Source organism: Anastrepha obliqua, chromosome 5 (assembly GCF_027943255.1).
Source record: "Anastrepha obliqua isolate idAnaObli1 chromosome 5, idAnaObli1_1.0, whole genome shotgun sequence".
In the NCBI taxonomy this organism is placed as follows: domain Eukaryota; kingdom Metazoa; phylum Arthropoda; class Insecta; order Diptera; family Tephritidae; genus Anastrepha; species Anastrepha obliqua.
Window position 1 is genome coordinate 56,995,963 of NC_072896.1, and position 18,675 is coordinate 57,014,637.

Sequence of the window (18,675 nt, forward strand, 5' to 3'; positions counted from 1 at the left end):
AAATAAATATGTATTATTATATTTTAGTAAGCATTTGTATATAACAAAACACCGAGAGAATTAAAAAAAAAATTAACTTACCCTATAGTTTGCTGTAATATTCGCTGTTTTCGTTACTTCACTCTGCGCTATAATTCCTCGTACGAGCATTTGCAATTTTCGAGTCTCAAATGAAAAATCCATGTCACTCTGCACAATACCATTTTTTTCGTTGATTCGCATTGTACCCACCGCTCCAGTTATGTTGACACCATTTATAGCTAATAACATTTTTGGTTTATAAAGCAATACATTTTGCTCTTGCTCACGCTTTAGTTCCATATTTAAGTCCAGACTACGGTTTCCATTTGTGTCCAGTAAAAAAGCAAATCGTCTGTGGTTAGGATTTCCTATATAATGACAAACAGCGGAGGCCTGGCTGACACCATGAACAAATAAAATTGAAGAATTAAATCTCCCCGGTACACTGCTAACATTGGCAACAATCGAACGTTCAAATGCTGAATTAGGCGTATAGAAAAGAAATGCCCATTTAGAGCCACTTCTCTGTTGATCCGATGTATACTCGAATACCCATTTCTTGGTTGTTGGGTCGGATTTTGCCAATACTATGCGGAAATCCAATGGGCCGCTTAGAATTAGCCCGGGATATATAGCTTGTTTGGAATTATTCAAGTTAGGAACGCTATAGTCGATGCACATTCTCAGGCCAATAGCAGTATCCAACAGTGTCCATGTACAAGTAGAGTTCTCCCTACGGCTTTTAACACCAGGTTGGTTTTCATCTCTATCTCTCGTAATTTTTAACAATTCTGAGCGGGCACTTAAAATTTCACTAGTGTTTTGCGGCAAACTGAATGAGAACGAAACCAAGTTCTTCCCACGAACTTTTAGTTCGCCAGTCAACTCAGAGTTTGAATATAAAGTGGTTTTCACTTTAACACCTGACTGCGCGTAGAATATATCGGATCTCATTGTTCCTACAACATCAACCAATATCGTTGGCTTAAGATTACCTTTGATATCAAAGTTCCAGCTAGAAAGAGCAGGATCTATTTGATTCAACTCGCCTAATATGCGTAGATCAATGGAAGAGGCGCCGAATATATCTAACGACAAAGGTAAGCCAACCATGAGAGGAGCAATGTAAGAGGCATCAAGGAATACATTTGATTTTGTATATGTGACTTCTTTGCCTGATAGAATTTCCGAGACCTGTTGTAAAATATTAAACTCCTTTGCAAGCTCTAAGAATTCGGGAACTCCATTTAAAGAGTAGTAATGTAAATCATTACCGAAAATACGCATTCCAAATTGAAGTATTGGATTGTTATAGTCATATTTAAGTTCATAGCCCAACTTTTCAATATCTTTCTTCAAAACTGCTCTGCGCTCATCTATGTCATTCTTTGTCACAGAACGTGTTGTACGGAATTTTTTAAATCCATATTCGTCATTCAGAGTATGGTTCTCAAATGGCGTTTGCTGGAAAGTGTTTTTAAAAGGATTGAAACTCTCACCATTTATTGAACCAGCAGCCGCATCTGAATAAAATTTTTTTCAGTCAATTAAGTTTCGTCGAAAATGTACTTTTGCAGTAAACTCACCATCAGTGTATGCAGCTTTTGTACCCAGCCAACTGTAGACAATATCCATAATGTTTTTGAATCCTTTGCGGAGGAATAAACTTTCCTGATTAATATATTTCTCAGAATTAAAAATTGAAGTGAATAATTGCTCGAAACCTTCCGCCCTTGCTGTAAGTTCAAATAAGTTAATTGAATGCCCGAAAAGGTTAGTAGTGAAGTTAAGCGTCCCCATCCGTGGCAAGTATGATTCGGTTCCAAAAATTATATTCATATCTGTAGTGCTGCCTTTAAATAGAATTAATGCTTATTCATTACTTTTTTTCTAAACAAACCAAACTAAGTTTATAAACTTACCAAAATTATATTCGTCGAAAAATAAGTTTTGTTGATAGTTACGAGAAAATTTTCGTATGTCCAGCTTAAATTTGTTAGATAGATCGTCGTTCAGTAGTAAGCTTTGAACAGCAATATTGACTGGTGAAGATGACTTAGCTAAATTTTTCAAATGTGACCAAACAAAGGAGCCAACTTGATTGATTTCTTCAATTTTCAATATGTTTTTTATTTTGTTGATCGTATAGTAATCAGGGCAGATCATCGTTTGCAAGTAAGCCGCAATGCGCACTTCTGAATGAATGGTAAAGTTTGTGTAAATATTTAAAAATAATGAACGGTATTTATTGCAGTTCCCTCGCCTAAATGCAAAAACTGACTCCAGACGGATACCAATGGGTGCATTATTATCAGCGATAATTTTCTGCAGCTGTTCAGCAAAATGCTCCGATAGTATACCAATATTTCCAAGGCCTTTAAGAATTACAATCATTCGCTTGTGTAAACGAAGTTCGCCGCGGAATGTGTTGAAAATGTTTATAAACTCTGTTTCAAGAAAATCCGTAATCCACCTAACTCGCGTGTTATGTTCACAATCAACATTATATCGGCAGTAGCTGTGTATAACCGCGGATGCACTCAGCGTATATTCAGGTTCAGCTTTACTGCGTGAGAATTCCAGAATAGTATAAAATGTTTCAACTGTATCCTCATCGGGACGTTGGATAAACGATAATGACTTAAGCCAGTTTAGTGCCATTTTTTTGGATATACTATTTGTAAGGAGTTGGTCCCGCATGAGTTGGTATGACGCCGTGCTTCCAATATACGGCAATGCATCTAAAACGTGATTTCTGAAAAAGACAAATAATACTCGTGAACAAGAAAGATTATGTAAAGTGTAAAGTGCGTAATCACGTATAATCAGGATATTAGTTCATAATAATAAGTTCGGTTGCTTAACCAAATCTATTTTTTTTATGTGCGTATTACATACATACATACATCTCAGTGTCGTGAGTAGGAGCAAAAAAGGAAAAATCAAAATTCGAAATTAAAAACCATTAAACTCTGGAAGGTATTTGAACTAATAGGAAAACGAGAAATCTATTCAAAGTAATCCTAAGGACTTTAATATATACATATTTAAGTAGAACTCATGGTTTATAAGTACTTAACAAAAAAGTTGAAATTTTAGCAACTATGTTTAAGAGGAATTTAATCCTTTTTATTGTCTCGACATGCCTTTTACCGCACGATGTTCTCTGTGTATATATATTTTTTTTTTTTTTTTTTTTTTTTTTTGTCGGGACAACTAGCAAGTGCAGCACTCAGACATTAATTGAGTCCATTGTACTACACTTGGATTCCCTTTTAATTTTCTTTAAATCTACCCGATCTCCGAAGAAATCTGAGTAGATCTTGTGGTGCCAAGGAGCCAAGATGGTCGCTTCTTAACACATCAGTGCCAAAGACCTCAAACATGATTCGGGCGAAGGCGGGGCAGACACACAGGAAGTGATCCGCCGTCTCATCCTCCTCTTCACAAACTGGGCAGAGTACACTGTCTGAGATGCCCAACCTTTCCATGTGCTTTGCCCACAGAAAGTGGCCCGTCATTAGTCCAACCAGCCGTCTGCACTCCCCTCTGCCTAATGACAGAAGGGTTTGCGACAGTCGATCGGACATGACAGGTAACATCAGTTTTGTCCATCTGCAGCCTCTCTCAGCCTGCCAAGCTCGCTTGTGGGTAGTAGTTACCCATTTGCTAACCGTGGCCGTGATGGCCGCAGAGGGGAGTGGCAAAGCGGGCTCTGGGCCAAAGAAGTTGGCTTCAGAGCCCATCTTAGCTAAGGAGTCAGAGGTCTCGTTACCCGCGATACCCACGTGTCCCGGGACCCATGTTAGCATCAGGCTGTTATGTCTGCCGACATAGTTCAGCCTGGATTTACAGGACTTCACTACCCCTGATGTGGTTTGAGGGCTGTCTAAGGCCATAAGCGCAGCTTGGCTGTCGCTGCAGACACATATAGATCTGCCTCTCCATCGTTTTTCCACAACAAAGTTCATCGCTTCTTGGACTGCATACACCTCCGCTTGAAACACAGATGCATGCATTCCAAGAGCAAAGTGCAGTTTTGTCCCGCTGGATTCCATTTCATGACAGACATACTCGGAGGTTTGCCATTGCCTGGCGAGGGGCGACCGCTATTACAAAAATCTTTTTCTTAATTTTGGTGTTTCACCGAGATTCGAACCAACGTTCTCTCTGTGAATTCCGCGTGGTAGTCACGCACCAACCCATTCGGCTACGGCGGCCGATGTATATATATAAACATTAGGGCGGGTCGATTTAAAAATCGCTCATTGCTCTGTGAAAATCGTATTCTAGGGATCAAAATAAGAAACTTTGCCTAAGGAACCATACCTCTAAAACGAATTCTGATGTCCCCCAATTTAAAAATATCACCATTTTTGGCCTTTACATGAAAAAATCAGCTAAATGGCTATGAGGAGCTTTTTTATGGCAGAAATACACTCAGAAGTGTGCCATTACTTGCCAAGGGGCGACCGCTATTTGAAAAAACGTTTTCTTCATTTTGGTGTTTCGCCGAATGGTAATCACGCACCAACCCATTCGGCTACGGTTGTATAGTACTTTGAAAAGACTTACTTCGTGAGGCATTTAAAAAAAATTGCCATATACTTGTCTAAAAATATGCACTTTCAAAATTCTGATACTGAACAATTTCGGTCTTTATAGTGACTCCCTCCCAGATCATTTAGAACAGCTTAGATGTACAATAATTGAAATAAAGATCTGTTGCCAGATTAGAAAGTAGATAAATTTTACTTAAAAAAACTAGTACGGAGTAATTTTGGCTCTTAAACATGGCCAACATTTTTTTTGTTTTTTTTATCAGTTAACCGGCCTGTTTTTTAATTAAAAAACGAAATACAAAATAGTCACTGCATTCAAAAACGAAACAAGTAACTTCCTAGCCATATGTGCAAGTGCAAGTTCGAAATATGCAATATATTTATAATTTTTTACCAATACATACATATTTTCGAACTTGCAAAACTTCTTTAAAGACAGTATAAGTAGTATATGATCAAAATTTAATTTTCGTTTTATAATAAACGTGTTTTTCTTTAAAACAGGGTTTTGTCTTAACAGAAGATATGATAAATTTAAATTATTTGAAACTTAACTCTTTCAATTGTGATTTCCTCCACAAATTTTGCTTAGTTAGTTTTTTTAAATTTAGTTTGATAATACTATTGTTTCGAAATGTGTCTACAGATTTACAGATTTATCACTTACTATATGATAGCAATTCTTGAGACTTCCGATAGAAACCCGAATATTTTATAGTAATACGCTGTCGACCTTATTATTAAAATGTTCAAGCATATGCTATAAAAATATATAAATAGTATAGATTAATCAGATATTAATATCACTTACTTTCCTTTCTCACAAATGCTAGCCGAACGTGTGAGAAGTTGAGTTAGCGCATCATAGTCCAGCTGCTTAATAGTACGTAAAAAATCTGTGAAAACATTTACGAACTCGCGTTGAATGTTTGGAAATCCAAGATAGCAAATATCCTTCAACAGATCCCGTGCTAACTTAATTTCACTATGTGTGGGCTTAATAGAGGGCGTGTGGTCAAAAATAAGTGTTGAACGCTTTTCAATAATTTCGATATCTAAGAAATAGTATTCAAATTATATGAACTAGATAATAAGAAGTATTGATTTAACTTACGTTCAGCTAAAAAATCTCCTATACTGTAGTTTTCCTCGTCCTGAAATACCAGCCGAGAAATAACTTTAGTGACAGCACCAGAGTTACTGTTTGAGAAAGGAATCAATTGGTGCTGCTCATAGCAAGTGACTTCTTGGTACAAGTTATTGTTGATTGTCATCTATTAAGAGTATGTACTAAAGTTGTTTAAAAACACTTATACATATGAAATAATATATACTAAAACATATCATATTGCGAGTACTAGGCACTAATGGATTCCAGGAAAATTATAAATACTTCTAAAATATCGAGACGAATATTACTAGAAAAGTGTTGAAAGCAAAACCTAGTAAATAGTAAATTAATTAAAATTCTATGCTATTCTAGTGCTTCATCTTTTATTTGAATACACAGGAATTGTATATCGTTTTCTCAATTTACTCCTTGTTTACAAGCAATTTGAAGTTGACGTGTGAGTGCATTTTGTTATGAAAAAACCGAATTTCATGCAGGGATAAAATTTTTTGTTTTCGAAAGCTTATGAGCAACAAAAAATGATAAAAAAGACTGGTGAAAGTTTTAAAAGTAATAATAATAGTAATATAAGAATTATAATAACAAAAAATTTATGGGTTTTAGAGTGAAGCATGGTCGTGCAAGTGTTGAAGATAAACTACTTATTGCAAGTAACACGTGCAGCAACGCCAGAAATCAATGAGCAAGTGTATTATTATTTGTGAAGATCCAAAATTGACTATGCGTGAAACTGCTAATGTCAAACTAATTTCATATAAAAATTCGTAATCTTTGATTTTTGCTTTCTCACTTTTCAACCAAACTGCAACTCTTTCAGATACTTAATTGATCAACAGGACTGTTTGAGACTGGCACCACTATTTATAATTAGAAAGTGACACTTAGGTTACTTCCTATTGATTATTTATTGTAGCATAAACGTATTGCTATGTTTTTCTCAAACGAAACGTCTCTCTATAATTCCTCTGAGTTATATCACTCGATTAGTAAATTAAACAAACACTTAACAGAAGTGTACGCGCCAATTATATATTTTTTATTTAATCATTGCCTTTCACTTTGGACGTTTACACGTTCACACGTTAAACTTAAGTGTCAATAGCTTAAGATCTGAATAGATGTGTTTAACAACTATCGTAATTTCTAGATGTGGTAGCTCCAATTTTCTGCCAACTTCTCTCTTATCATCTATTATTCGTGTTTTGTTTTAGTACCTCTTTCATTCGGTATTTTTTCCAGACGTTTCATGAATGTTCCTGATTAATCACAATATTAAAAATTATTAAGACTTATCTGTGGATACCCAGTTCAATAAATATTTCAATCAGATGTGCGTACTTTGATGAAATGTGGCAAGAATTTTCACCATTGTTCATCACTAGGGAAATAAAAAATATGCCCTTAAATATTTGTTTAATACCCTGAAAATATATATATAATTGGCGCGTACACCCTTTGATGTTGTTCCGCCACGGCAGATATTTTTTTTATGAGGAGCTTTTCCATGGCAGAAATACACTCAGAGGTTTGCCGTTGCCTGTCGAGAAGCGACCACTATTAGAAAAATGTTTTTCTTAATTTTGAAAATATGATCTTAAATTAATTAAATATGCTTTAAAAATTAAAAAACAGGTTTTATGAAACAAAAAACTCGTAATTATAAAATTATAAAACCTTAAGGTTAAATACAAAAACAAAATCAAGTAGCATTTCACTTTTATAAAAAGTAGTTTTAGTTTAGTAGTTTAGTTAGGGAAAAGAGGCTGCAGGATGTTTGCCGACACAGATGGCGTAGGACTTATTATTAGAAAAAAGTTTTCGGTTACTCTGTACAAATTGTCGCAGGGTTACTTAAACGTAGTTGCCAAATGGGCTGCGGATTGTGGCTTTTAGATGAATCCTCCCCTCATGTAGCTCATCCTATTCACGACAAGATATAAAATACCTAGAGCTTAATTCTACTCCGCAGGTACTGTCGGACTACGTGAAGTACCTCGAACTAATGACAAAAAGCCAACGTGAAATTCCTAAAATTGGAGGGACATTAGGAAGGCAACAGTTACCTTACATGGATATTCGCACAGTTTCATTCTGGCTCTATAACTCAAAGACAAAGTTATTCTGTTACATGAAGTGGTCGTCTTGTGAAACTCACTGGAGAGAACTATGGCGGTTATGAAGCTGCAGATAACACAAAGGTAAAAATTGGAATCAGTGAAACTTCGGATCGCTAGAGTATCTGCTCACAAATGGAAAATGTAGGGCACATGAGCGAGCAAGACAGAGGACCCTAAGGTGGTTTCCCGAGCAATGAGAAGACCTACGAATGGATGGAAGGCAATCAGTGTTTCGCTGCTCCTGAACCTTTAAACCATAAATCCTTTCCCAACAGGCGGTATCTTTTTTGCAAAATCTGTCCACTATTCACTTTTTTTTATTTGACATAACCATACCAAAATTCTAGATTTTCTTTAGTCAATTCCAGTAATACAGCGAATTGGAGACGGGTTTTGACCACACATAAAAATTCAAAATTAAAAAAAAAAAAAACAAATTATAAATTATTTTTATAAATTGATAAAATAAATAAAATGCACAATGGCTGAGACTTCGCACAGTGTGCAAACATCTTTTTTATTTGCTATGATGCGGGCTGTTTTACTCGTAAAATTTTCCGTAAATGTTTTGCCACAACTACAATATTTTTAATGCTACGGATTCGGAAATGAAAAATTCAAAAGACTACGCTTTCTATCGATACATTGCCACCCAATAATGTTTTGCTAAAATTTACCAAAAAAAGACCGGTGATTTTAGATTTAGAAAATTACTTTGGGAGGCGTGTAATAAAAATAATAATCATAACGAAGGTACACCACTTTAAAACAAAATGAATAATTGCTATGATTATTATTTGTTTTTTTTTATTACATCCCAATTTTTGAAGTGAAAACTTCTTTAGAATCGTTGGGAGTGATTTGAGAAAAAGTGAAACGAAAAAAGCGACACTCTTGGCTACGAATATTACATATAAACGTAGCGACGAACTAAATAACTTTTAGGCCAGCGCCGACAGTATGGCGCGATAGCCGAGCGGCTAGCAATGTGAGCTTCCGATCCAAAATCCTTGGTTCGAATCACAAGAAAAAAAATTTTTTTATACAGTTATTTTATTTTATTTTATGATATGTTTATGAGGAGCTTTTTTTCATGGCAGAAATACACTCGGTGTTTTGCCATTGCCTGCTGATTTTGGTGTTTTCACCGAGATTCGAACTGACGTTCTCTCTGTGAATTCTGAATAGTAGTCACGCACCAACCCATTCGGCTACGGCGTTTGTTTAATTTTACTGATGCAAAAATGAGGAAAAATATATGAATAAAGTTTGCTTACTGTTTACACATTTTCCAAAGGTGACGGAGAACCAAAAAAAAAGTCGATTTTCAAACAAATACGAGTGCATATGTGTAATTGTGTTAGAGTTTCGGTCACGCCCCAGCAAAACCTGCGTGCATATGTGTTTGTAACATTCAAAAAAATGTAATTGTGTTAGAGTTTCGGTCACGCAGGTTTTGCTGGGGACGCTCATAATAGCAACCGCGTGTGTATTTTTATATTCGTAAATATTTTCATTTTTAAATATTTACCGCAATTATGCCGAAAAATAATGCAGAAAAGTGTCGTGAATATCGACAGAAAAAAAATCAATAAATAGCATCACGGAATTCATTCACGAAAATTTAATAAAGTATACACCAGAAGTATCGCGGGTACTTAGAAAAGATTACAATAAAGTTCCAATGATTTTAAGTGGCGATTTTAACGTAAATTTTGCATTGGACACAGCGGTTCCTTTAATTGACGTTCTCAATACAACATTCAATTTAAAAATGTGTAACAATCGCACTGAATCGACAACACGATCAAAAACAACCATTGACGCGGTATTTCAAAGATATGTTGACAACATCGAAACCAAAGCATTTGTATCATATTTTAGCTATCATAAGCCACTCGTATCATTTGTTGAAATTGAAAACATTGAGGATGAATAATAATAAAATGAAGAAAATAAAATATGAACTTTATAGCAATATTATAATGAACCTATAATTAATATAATAATATAATATAATATAATATAATATAATTTTAATATTTGTCCATTGTTTTTGTCATGTCCAGGAGATTTTTTCTAGTGCCGTTTTGGCCCATGTGTTGTTTTCGTTTAAAATTGTATGTTGGTGAGGTGTTGTTTTCTTGATCTTCGATGTTGTCCGCCAGAGTGAGTAATTGCTGATTTTTGTTGAATCTAGGTTGACAAAAAGTTCTGCATTTATTTGTCCCCGAAGTCCTTAAGCATTTCTTTAATGTCATCTTGTTAAGTCGTGCTTTATCTGCGCGATGTCTTGTTGTTTGACACTCTTTCCTTAGTCTTGTTTTCGATTTTATTGCCTGTTTTATAGAGTCAGGGATGTCATTTTTCTTATTTTTAGTCTTGATTAATGTCGTCGACTTAGATACCGCATCCATAATTGAGTCCGCAAAGTGTGCAACGGCACTATCAATCTGCTTTACAGTTTTAAGTGTCGGTGTTTTTATTATATGGTTTTCTGTGGTTTATTTCCATGTCAGGTGTGGTGAGAAATGTCAGGAATATTGGTGAGTGGTCGGATGATAGATGATAGTTTGATTCTACATATTGTCAAGTAGTATCGGTTTACGTTTTTATAGATATAGAAGTCAATCAGGTCTGGCTTCTTTTTCATGTCAGTGGGCCAGTAGGTGGGCTTAACAGTGCTTATATGGTCGCTTTTGTTCGTTTTAATGGCGTCGAGTAATTCGTTGCCTTTTTTATTTGTCAGCCTTGATACCCATGCTGTGTTTTTTGCGTTGCAGTCGCCTCCGGCAATAAACCGGCTACCAAGAGTTCTCAGGTAGTCAAGATATTGGGTAGACGTGTTGTTGTACTTCGGCGGGCAGTAGGTGCTGGATATTGTCAAGAATCCGGATTGATCTTCAAATTGAATCGTCGTAGCTTGAATGTTGTCTCTTTTGTAGGGGTCCATTTCGATGCTATTTTGATGGTTTGTCGTATAATTACGGCTGAGCCACCATGCGCTTTGTTGCCTGGATGATTGGTGTGAAATAATTTATAGTTAGGAATTTTAACGTAGCTTTTACTTGTCAAGTGAGTTTCGGCCATTAGAAGGATATATATTATATTTCGTAGTCAAGTAGGAAAGATTTGAGTTCGGGAATATGCTGGCATAGGCCGTTTGCGTTCCTTAGCGCGATTTTTAATTTATTTTGCCTGTTCATTTAGTTTGTAACGAGGAGTGTTATTATGGATACCATGTTCAACATTTGTACTATAAGTTGTGTCATCATATCTGTTATTTCTTGGATTTCGTTATTCGTTGTTGTGAGTTCAGGTGGTGTCTAGTGTTGTGTGGCGTTAAAAGCTCTTGCTTGGACGAATGTTAAGTTAGGTGTCACGGCTGATGGTTGCGATGGCTTGTCTTTTGTGGATTGTATGGATGGTTGCATGTTGTCCTCTATATTGTTTGTGGTCAACGTTTTTGGTTGTAGCGCTGGAAAGCGTTGAATTCTTAGAGTTTTGTACACCATACATCCTTTGTAGATTGCAGTGTGATTTCCTCCACATAGGGCACATTTAGTGTTGTCCATACATAATTTGCAGTCACTTGCTTTATGTTCTCCAGCGCATTTAACACAGACTGGCATCTTAGTGCAAAATTTTGTGTATGGCCATATTTTTGGCAATTTGTGCATTGTGGTATCGCCCTTTTTTCATGAGGGGGTTCAAAATTTATTTTACAATGAAGTAAAGATGTTACGGAATATATACTATATCTTTATTATTTTGGTGTAGATTTAGCTCAATTGAAAACAATGGTAGTAGTTTTTTGGTACCTGACTGTAAAATGTTGTGTATATGCGTCACTGGCCGAGTTCCTTAAGTTCTTGTATGATTTCGTTGGTGTTTGTGGAGTTATGCTTGTTGCGTAAAATAACTTTGAAACCTCTTTGTTCCTTTGGTTTGAAGGTATACATAGTATTGCGTATTTTTGTCCTTTAGTAACTTTATGATTGAGGAATAGTTATTATTTATTATTTGCACCTCTCGCTGATATCGAGCATAGCGAACAAACTTATCAGTTTGCGACAGTGGGACAAATCAGAAGGCGGCACAATCAAAAATAAATGCAAAGAATATATCGAAACCACCACCAATATATGTTCAAAACGTTGATATATTCTTTGCGTTTATTTTTGAAGCCCTAACATCACACGAGTGGCCTTCCCTGATGGGGTGGGTTCAACACTCGTGTGAGGACTCAAAGTTGGCATAGAATCAGGGTGCCATCCGCGAACCAAACTGGCTAGGGAGGAGTCCCGAATAAAAACCATCCTTGGTAATGGACAACACAGTGGATATTACTCCAGGTAGAATCCACACAAGTGGCAATCCACCTGCTTCGGCGACAGGGGCATGGATTCTGGAGGCTCCCAAGCTGTCTCGCTCTCGAGGTAAGCGGAGAAGGACGGTGGCTGAAAGCGGTACACCTCCCTGCCCTGCAGCTGCCGCCAATGGCCGAGTCACGACCCCTCAAGATACGAGCGCGGTCTTGGCGCCAGTCAATGTGGCGGGAAAAGGATCTGCTGAGCCACGTCCCTATTAGCGTCACAACAAAAAGTCCAGCACAGCTGTCTGCCCGGGGAAATTTTCGTCAGTGGAGGATGGGGAGCTGGACCTTCGCCCAAGCACATCCAAGGGTGCAGCCAAGCCATCCTATAGCGAGAAGGCTGCTGGCCCACGACCTGTGGATGTGATTGCTAAACTGGGGCCTGACCATCAGCTGACGGATGCAGAAATAAAATACTGCAAAAGTCGACTGATGCGTTAGGTTATTGCCTCCGGTCCTGAAGCCAACGCGAAGGGCTATGAGACGAAGGACGGCACCATAAAGGTGACGGGCGCGTCTCTGGCCAACTTCGAATGGATCAGGACCGTGGTCAATAACGTGCCCCCATGGGGACCACTCGCTTCGCAGTCTACAGCGAGGAGAGTGTACCCCTCAGGAAGCCCATCTGCTGGATTCCGGATCCAGACCTGTCTACAGCGGATGTCCTATCCTGTCTGCGTGCCCAGACCCCGGGCATCTGCACGAGGCTTTGGCGAGTCCTCTCGTACACCAAGAGCAAAAACCGGGAAGGAAAGGAAGGGGCTGCTCTTGTGGTGCAAGTGGATGAGGCCAGTGTTGATGGCATGGGTACGGGAACCGTCTGAGTCTCTTCCTTGGGACTGTCACTTGTCATGTCTATCCCAAATGAGTGGCTCGGACGGTTCCTGTAGCTACCGTCCCTCGTCGGTGACGCAGATTAACTTGCAGCATTCCAAAGCCGCTACTGCACTACTAAGTAGAAGGCTTACCCAGCTGCACATATACCCCACATAACAACAGTGCAACAGCCCTGGGTACTTGGGAGCCGCCTCTGTGGCTTAAGCGCGTTGAACGGGGCCAAGTCTTGAGCAATTTTGTTGCCAAGACCTGGTAGCGACTGACGTGTGTTACAGAGGTAGACGCGGATGGTTGAAGGCTGTGATTGCATCTGCTTATTTTCCTTACGATGCTCTGAAAGGGCCACCACCCGGGAAGGCCACTAGTCTCGTGAGGTTCTGTGAGCGGCGCAATCTGGGTCTCATCCTATGTTGCGATGCTAATGCCCAGCATACAATCTGGGGCAGCAGTAAGTGCAATGGACGGGGCTCTCGACTATTCCAATTTATCGCGTCCTCTTGCCTAGACATACATAACAAGGGCTCACAGCCCTTTGTAACAGCCAGAAGGCATGAGGTGATTGATCTCACCCTATCAAACTCAAAACTCATATAGGGAATTCTGCAGCGGTATTGAATCTCTGAGTGACACGGCGAAATTGGTTAGGATCCTGAAAAGGGACCCAACCACAAAACTGGGGTCACTTAGGAAATCTGATGGCTCCTTCACGGAGCGGCAAAGTGAGACACTCAGCTTGCTGATGGAGTCTCTCTTTCCTGGTAATCAGATAAGCGTCAGCCGGCAACATCCCTTATTGATAGAGGCAGTTGTCAGAGCTGCTACACCTTCTCGGCATGACTGGTTCGTTGCCAGATCTGTGCTGAATGAGGCCGCCATTCGATTTGCGGCTACAAGACGCCCGGACCAGATGGCATATATCCTGCCATGCTGAAGGAAGGCGCAGAGTTCGTGACAGCAGCCCTGAAGAAAATCTTCTCTGCATGCCTGGCACTGGCCTACATACCACGCTCTTGGAGGATGGTGAGGGTCGCTTTCATCCCAAAGGTTGGAAGAGACGACTACACCAGCCCCTAAAGCTTTAGACCCATCAGCATGACATCTTTCATGCTGAAAAGTCTCGAACGACTGGTGGAATTGCGCATAGGTCAGAAGTCGCCGAAGGCTCACCCTCTGACTCCATTTCAGCATGCCTATCAAAGTGGAAAATCCTGCGAGTCGGCACTACAAAAACTTGGGTAGAGGTGGCCGTCGACAGGAGGGACTACGCTATGGGCATCTTTTTAGACATAGATGGAGCGTTTGATAATATCACTTTTGACAGTATGTGTAGCTCTGCTAGTAGGCACGGCGTAGACCGGGTGATAGTAAATTGGATTCGTTCGATGCTGGCCGAAAGAATCGTCTCGGTGCGAGCAGAGGAAGATCTGCTGGTTTCCTCCTGGGTTAATAGAGGCTGCCCCCAAGGCGGTGTGCTGTCTCCATTGCTCTGGTGCGCGGTAATCGATCCCCGGTCTTTCTCCTAGCAAGGTCCTATGGATCTACACGGATCCTTCCAAACCACATCAGGGGTAGTCAAGACCTGTAAATCCAGGCTGAACTATGTCGGTAGCCATAATAGCCTGATGCTAACATGGGTCCCGGGACACGTGGGTATCGCGGGTAACGACACATCTGTCTGCTTAGCTAAGATGGGCTCTGAGGCCAACTTCTTTGGACTCCTTGGCACCACAAGATCTACTCAGATTTCTTCGGAGATCGGGTAGATTTAAAAAAAATTAAAAGGAAATCCAAGTGTAGTACAATGGACTTAATTCATGTCTGAGTGCTGCAAAAAAATATACTTTTTGTTTGTTTTCGCGCCTTCTTCTAATTTACTAGGCTAGTTGCGCGTGCGCTCTTTTGTGTTGTTTTCGTTTAGAGTTTGTTGCTGTTGTTTGTTGGTCGATGTTTGCTGGATAGCTAATATGCTTGTTGACATTATCGGAGCAGAAGTGAAAATTGTTTAAGTTGTTGTTGTGATTCTGCTATTAAGGGCAAGCGTCGTAACAGGTACGTTGGTTGTGTGAGTGAGAATAGCAGGGGTTGTTTGAGTGGGAGTTCTACATTGCTCGCTCCAGCTGGCAGCGGGGATCGAGACACTTAATTCCAGGGTTTTAGTTGTTGAAGAACCTTGAACGGAAGTTTTCGCATTTAATATCGGTGTAGTTTTAGCGCATTTTGTGTCGTTGTTGCTTTGACTTGTTTTTATAGCAGCCTGCAGTGGAGAGCAAGATCGCGCTCGCGGTTCTGCTGAAGCCAGGTTCGCATTGTCCGCTACTATTGTAAACTATGCGAAATTTTTGTCAGCACTTTGGATTGCGTTCGCTCTGGCGAACAACAGACATGTTGGTGGTTTTTATTTTCTTTTTGTGTTTAATTAGTTTTTCGTTTAAACATAAACAAGATATTGATTTTCAATTTTTTGTGAAAGTACACTAATCTGATTTGCTTTTGTTTTTTGGGGGGTAGTTAGCGTTATACTCCGTTCGCGCGGTGTAGTACGCTCTACTTGTACAATAATTTTATTTGTTTAGATTTTGTTGATTTGGTATTGTTTATTTACTTTTTTGTTTGAAAAACAATAATGCTGAGATTTGTTCAGCACGCTTAAACGTCTATTTCGCTAAGTAAATATATTTTTACGTTAATGATTACCGCTTTAGGGAGGGACGTTAACACGTCCGAACGACAGTATGCTCAGGAAAAAGTTGATTATTTAAAAATTTTAACGTATATACCAATCACTCCGAATTAAAAACTGAACTGAAAACTTACTTAGAAACACAATGGATAATGCTCAATAGCAGTACAAAATACCGTTATAAGGAAAACTCTCAATGAATTGCTCATTGTTATTGTTATTGAATCATGCTTATCACTAAAACGAAAAATTTCCTTCTCGGCCACCAACAAAGAATAACTAAATTAGATATATCATACTTACATCACAATAGCTTTTAGAGTCAAGTATAGGCCATATTGTTTTGTCATCACGGAAATTATATGGAGTTGTTTGCAGTACCGAATTAGTCGAATAACGGTTTCGGCAGGTAGAAATATTTTTTGTTTTGCGTATTTTAATGAAAACGTCATTAATAGCTTCTAAGGAATACTTTACGTTGCATTCGCCTGCAGTATCTATTTCTGTTGTATTGAAATCTACATCGAATCGCAACATGGTATTTTGAAAAGCAGACAATATGCCCTTTTTTAAATTTAAGGTCCAAACAGACTCTTTAGAGTTTGGGCATGTTTCAGTAATCAGGCCATCGTGGAATGAGAAGCGTAATATATATTTTTTTAAATCCGTTGCCAATTCAATACTTTTTGGGTGCATATGAACTAAGTCATCTCGGTCTTCGTCATAGTTAGTTGTGTCAGCAAATTCACCATAATAATCATCGTCATCCCGTTTCGGGGCTCCGCTATCATCGCCGCTGGTAGCGTCACCATTTGTTTGTTCAACTTGATAGTCCCACAGATTAGCATCTGTAATACGTAGAAATCCTTCGCATGGTTTTGGAAAAAATATCTCCAGAGCTGCTTTTAGAAAAATACTGGACGCATTGCTGCCAGTACCGACAAACTCCGATGTCACATCGAAACTATATTCGTATTTATAAATGCTATCTCTGAAACTAAATTTGTTGAAAGGCGTTTTGCATACCGGGTTTCCGCATATGTTTGGATCCCGGAATGGATCTGTAAATATAAATATTATTTTAATCAATACATATGTGAACTTAAAAAAAAAATTTTACATTTTTACTTACTTTGATGCGCAAACCCCAGTTCAATAATTGCTGATAACAAAATAATCGCTAGAAACTGACTCATTATTGTGTTTGACGATGTAGTCCGGAAATGATTGATTTTAGTCATTTTGCTTACGTGCCCTTAAGCCCTGTAATATTCTTTATCAGTTTAGAAGTAGCTTCTAAACAATATACTATAATCTAAATCCGAAAATCTCTCATATTCTTCACTTTACTCCACACTATTTAATGTCGCTTTCTGGAAAAAATTAAAATAAAAAAATAATGAGTTTAATAAAAAATAGTAATGTTTCTTTTTAAATTCTGTGAATATTTTAAATTATGCTCAATTACAATGATGTGAATTTCATTTTGAAAATAGCTTAATATACGTAGCCAGTATTTCGATTAGGGATTAGGTTCACTAATGTGCTTGGATTTAATATTTCCAATTTCTCTGAGAAGATGTTTTGACCTCTCTTTTGATATTAATTTGAAGCAAATTAATCGCTTAACGTTTGCAAAACTTTGAAAAATACTGCAATCTTATCTCCTTTAATACGCGATTTTCTTTCTTGTTAAAAAATACATTCTTATTACTTAACAACAAAAAGCAAAAGCCCCCAAGAACACGACCAGCCAATTCCTATGTATTTAGTTATCGCGAAATAGCGGTTTTAGATTAGAGAAAAAAGTTATCTCATAAAAGTATCTAATATCTGGAGAATCCGATAACCAATCAAAACAAATAATATATAAAATTAACGCAATTAAATTAATTTAATTTTTCATTATAATTAAACGTTTTTACTGTTTCTTTGGTACTTAAACCTTGACGTTAGTTGTTGGACTAGCGTACATCAATGGAAGGATGCACTTTACCATCGGATTGCTTAGGCATACCATTAGGGCCATCCATGGGTACATGACTGGTTGGGATGGTTACTAAAGCAGCAAGTTGTGAAACTTGTGTTGCCAAAAAGAACATTTCCACCATTTGGTCAGTCTTTTCAAAAGTGTGTGAGTGTTTGATGGCAGTGAGAGTTTCATTCTTTGTCCAAGGAAATAGTTTTTTGTCCCCTTTCCAGTCAGGATTTAGGCCCAAGCATAACCAGCTACCTCGTTCGAGGAAGCTAAAAGCTAATGTAAAGCTGTATTTTCCAAATCTTGCATCGTTGCCTCCGGTATGTCGCATGTGTTTGGTCTCCCGAATACAGTCTCCTTTTGTTTAGTAGTTCTTCTTTCTTTAAATGATGTGTTCTCTGCCAGTCAGTATCTCAAGACATATTTCCTCGTACAAAATAAATATATAACACTGATCTTAAATCTAAAAAATTATAATTTGTTCTCACCCAATATTTAATAATTTTCCAACAAATCTTCAATTGTATTTTTATACTTCTCGCCTTTCTTATTGAAAAGAGACTCAGTACTGCCTTTCCAAAAGAATTTCAAGCAGCAATTCAATATATAATATATAATTGGCACTTACACTCTTTTTTAAGTTTTAAGCCGACTCCTAACGACAGATAATTTTATATGAGGAGCTTTTTTCATGGCAGAAATACACCCGAAGGTGACTGCTACTAAAAAAACGTTTCTATTATTTGCTGTTTCATGCACGGAGACTCGGGCCTGAGTACTTCCGAATTGTAGTCACGCACCAACCCATTCACCATAGAGAAAGTTTATGGTTTGTGAGCTCGCACAGAGATTTTAATTTTAGCATCCGAATGTCTTGCGGAAAAATTTCTTGAAATATGTAAATGCGCTGTCTTTCTTTAACCCTTTGACAAAGTTTTTAATTAGCCCAAGTTTCATATGAAGTGGACGTAAT

At 38.1% G+C, this 18,675-nt stretch overlaps 1 protein-coding gene across 1 annotated transcript in view; it reads right to left on the bottom strand.

Moving 5' to 3' along the window:
- Positions 1-18,675, bottom strand: part of LOC129248428 (uncharacterized) — a 71,793-nt gene that overhangs the window by 44,179 nt on the left and 8,939 nt on the right. Inside the window, exons 2-8 of the mRNA XM_054887971.1 lie at positions 16,857-17,097; positions 16,028-16,785; positions 5,698-5,857; positions 5,395-5,638; positions 1,944-2,776; positions 1,608-1,874; positions 82-1,544 (exon numbers count right to left, since the gene is read on the bottom strand). Of these exons, the coding sequence (XP_054743946.1) occupies positions 82-1,544; positions 1,608-1,874; positions 1,944-2,776; positions 5,395-5,638; positions 5,698-5,857; positions 16,028-16,785; positions 16,857-16,965 (3,834 nt within the window). The 5' untranslated portion in view covers positions 16,966-17,097. The remainder of the gene's footprint in view (positions 1-81; positions 1,545-1,607; positions 1,875-1,943; positions 2,777-5,394; positions 5,639-5,697; positions 5,858-16,027; positions 16,786-16,856; positions 17,098-18,675) is intronic.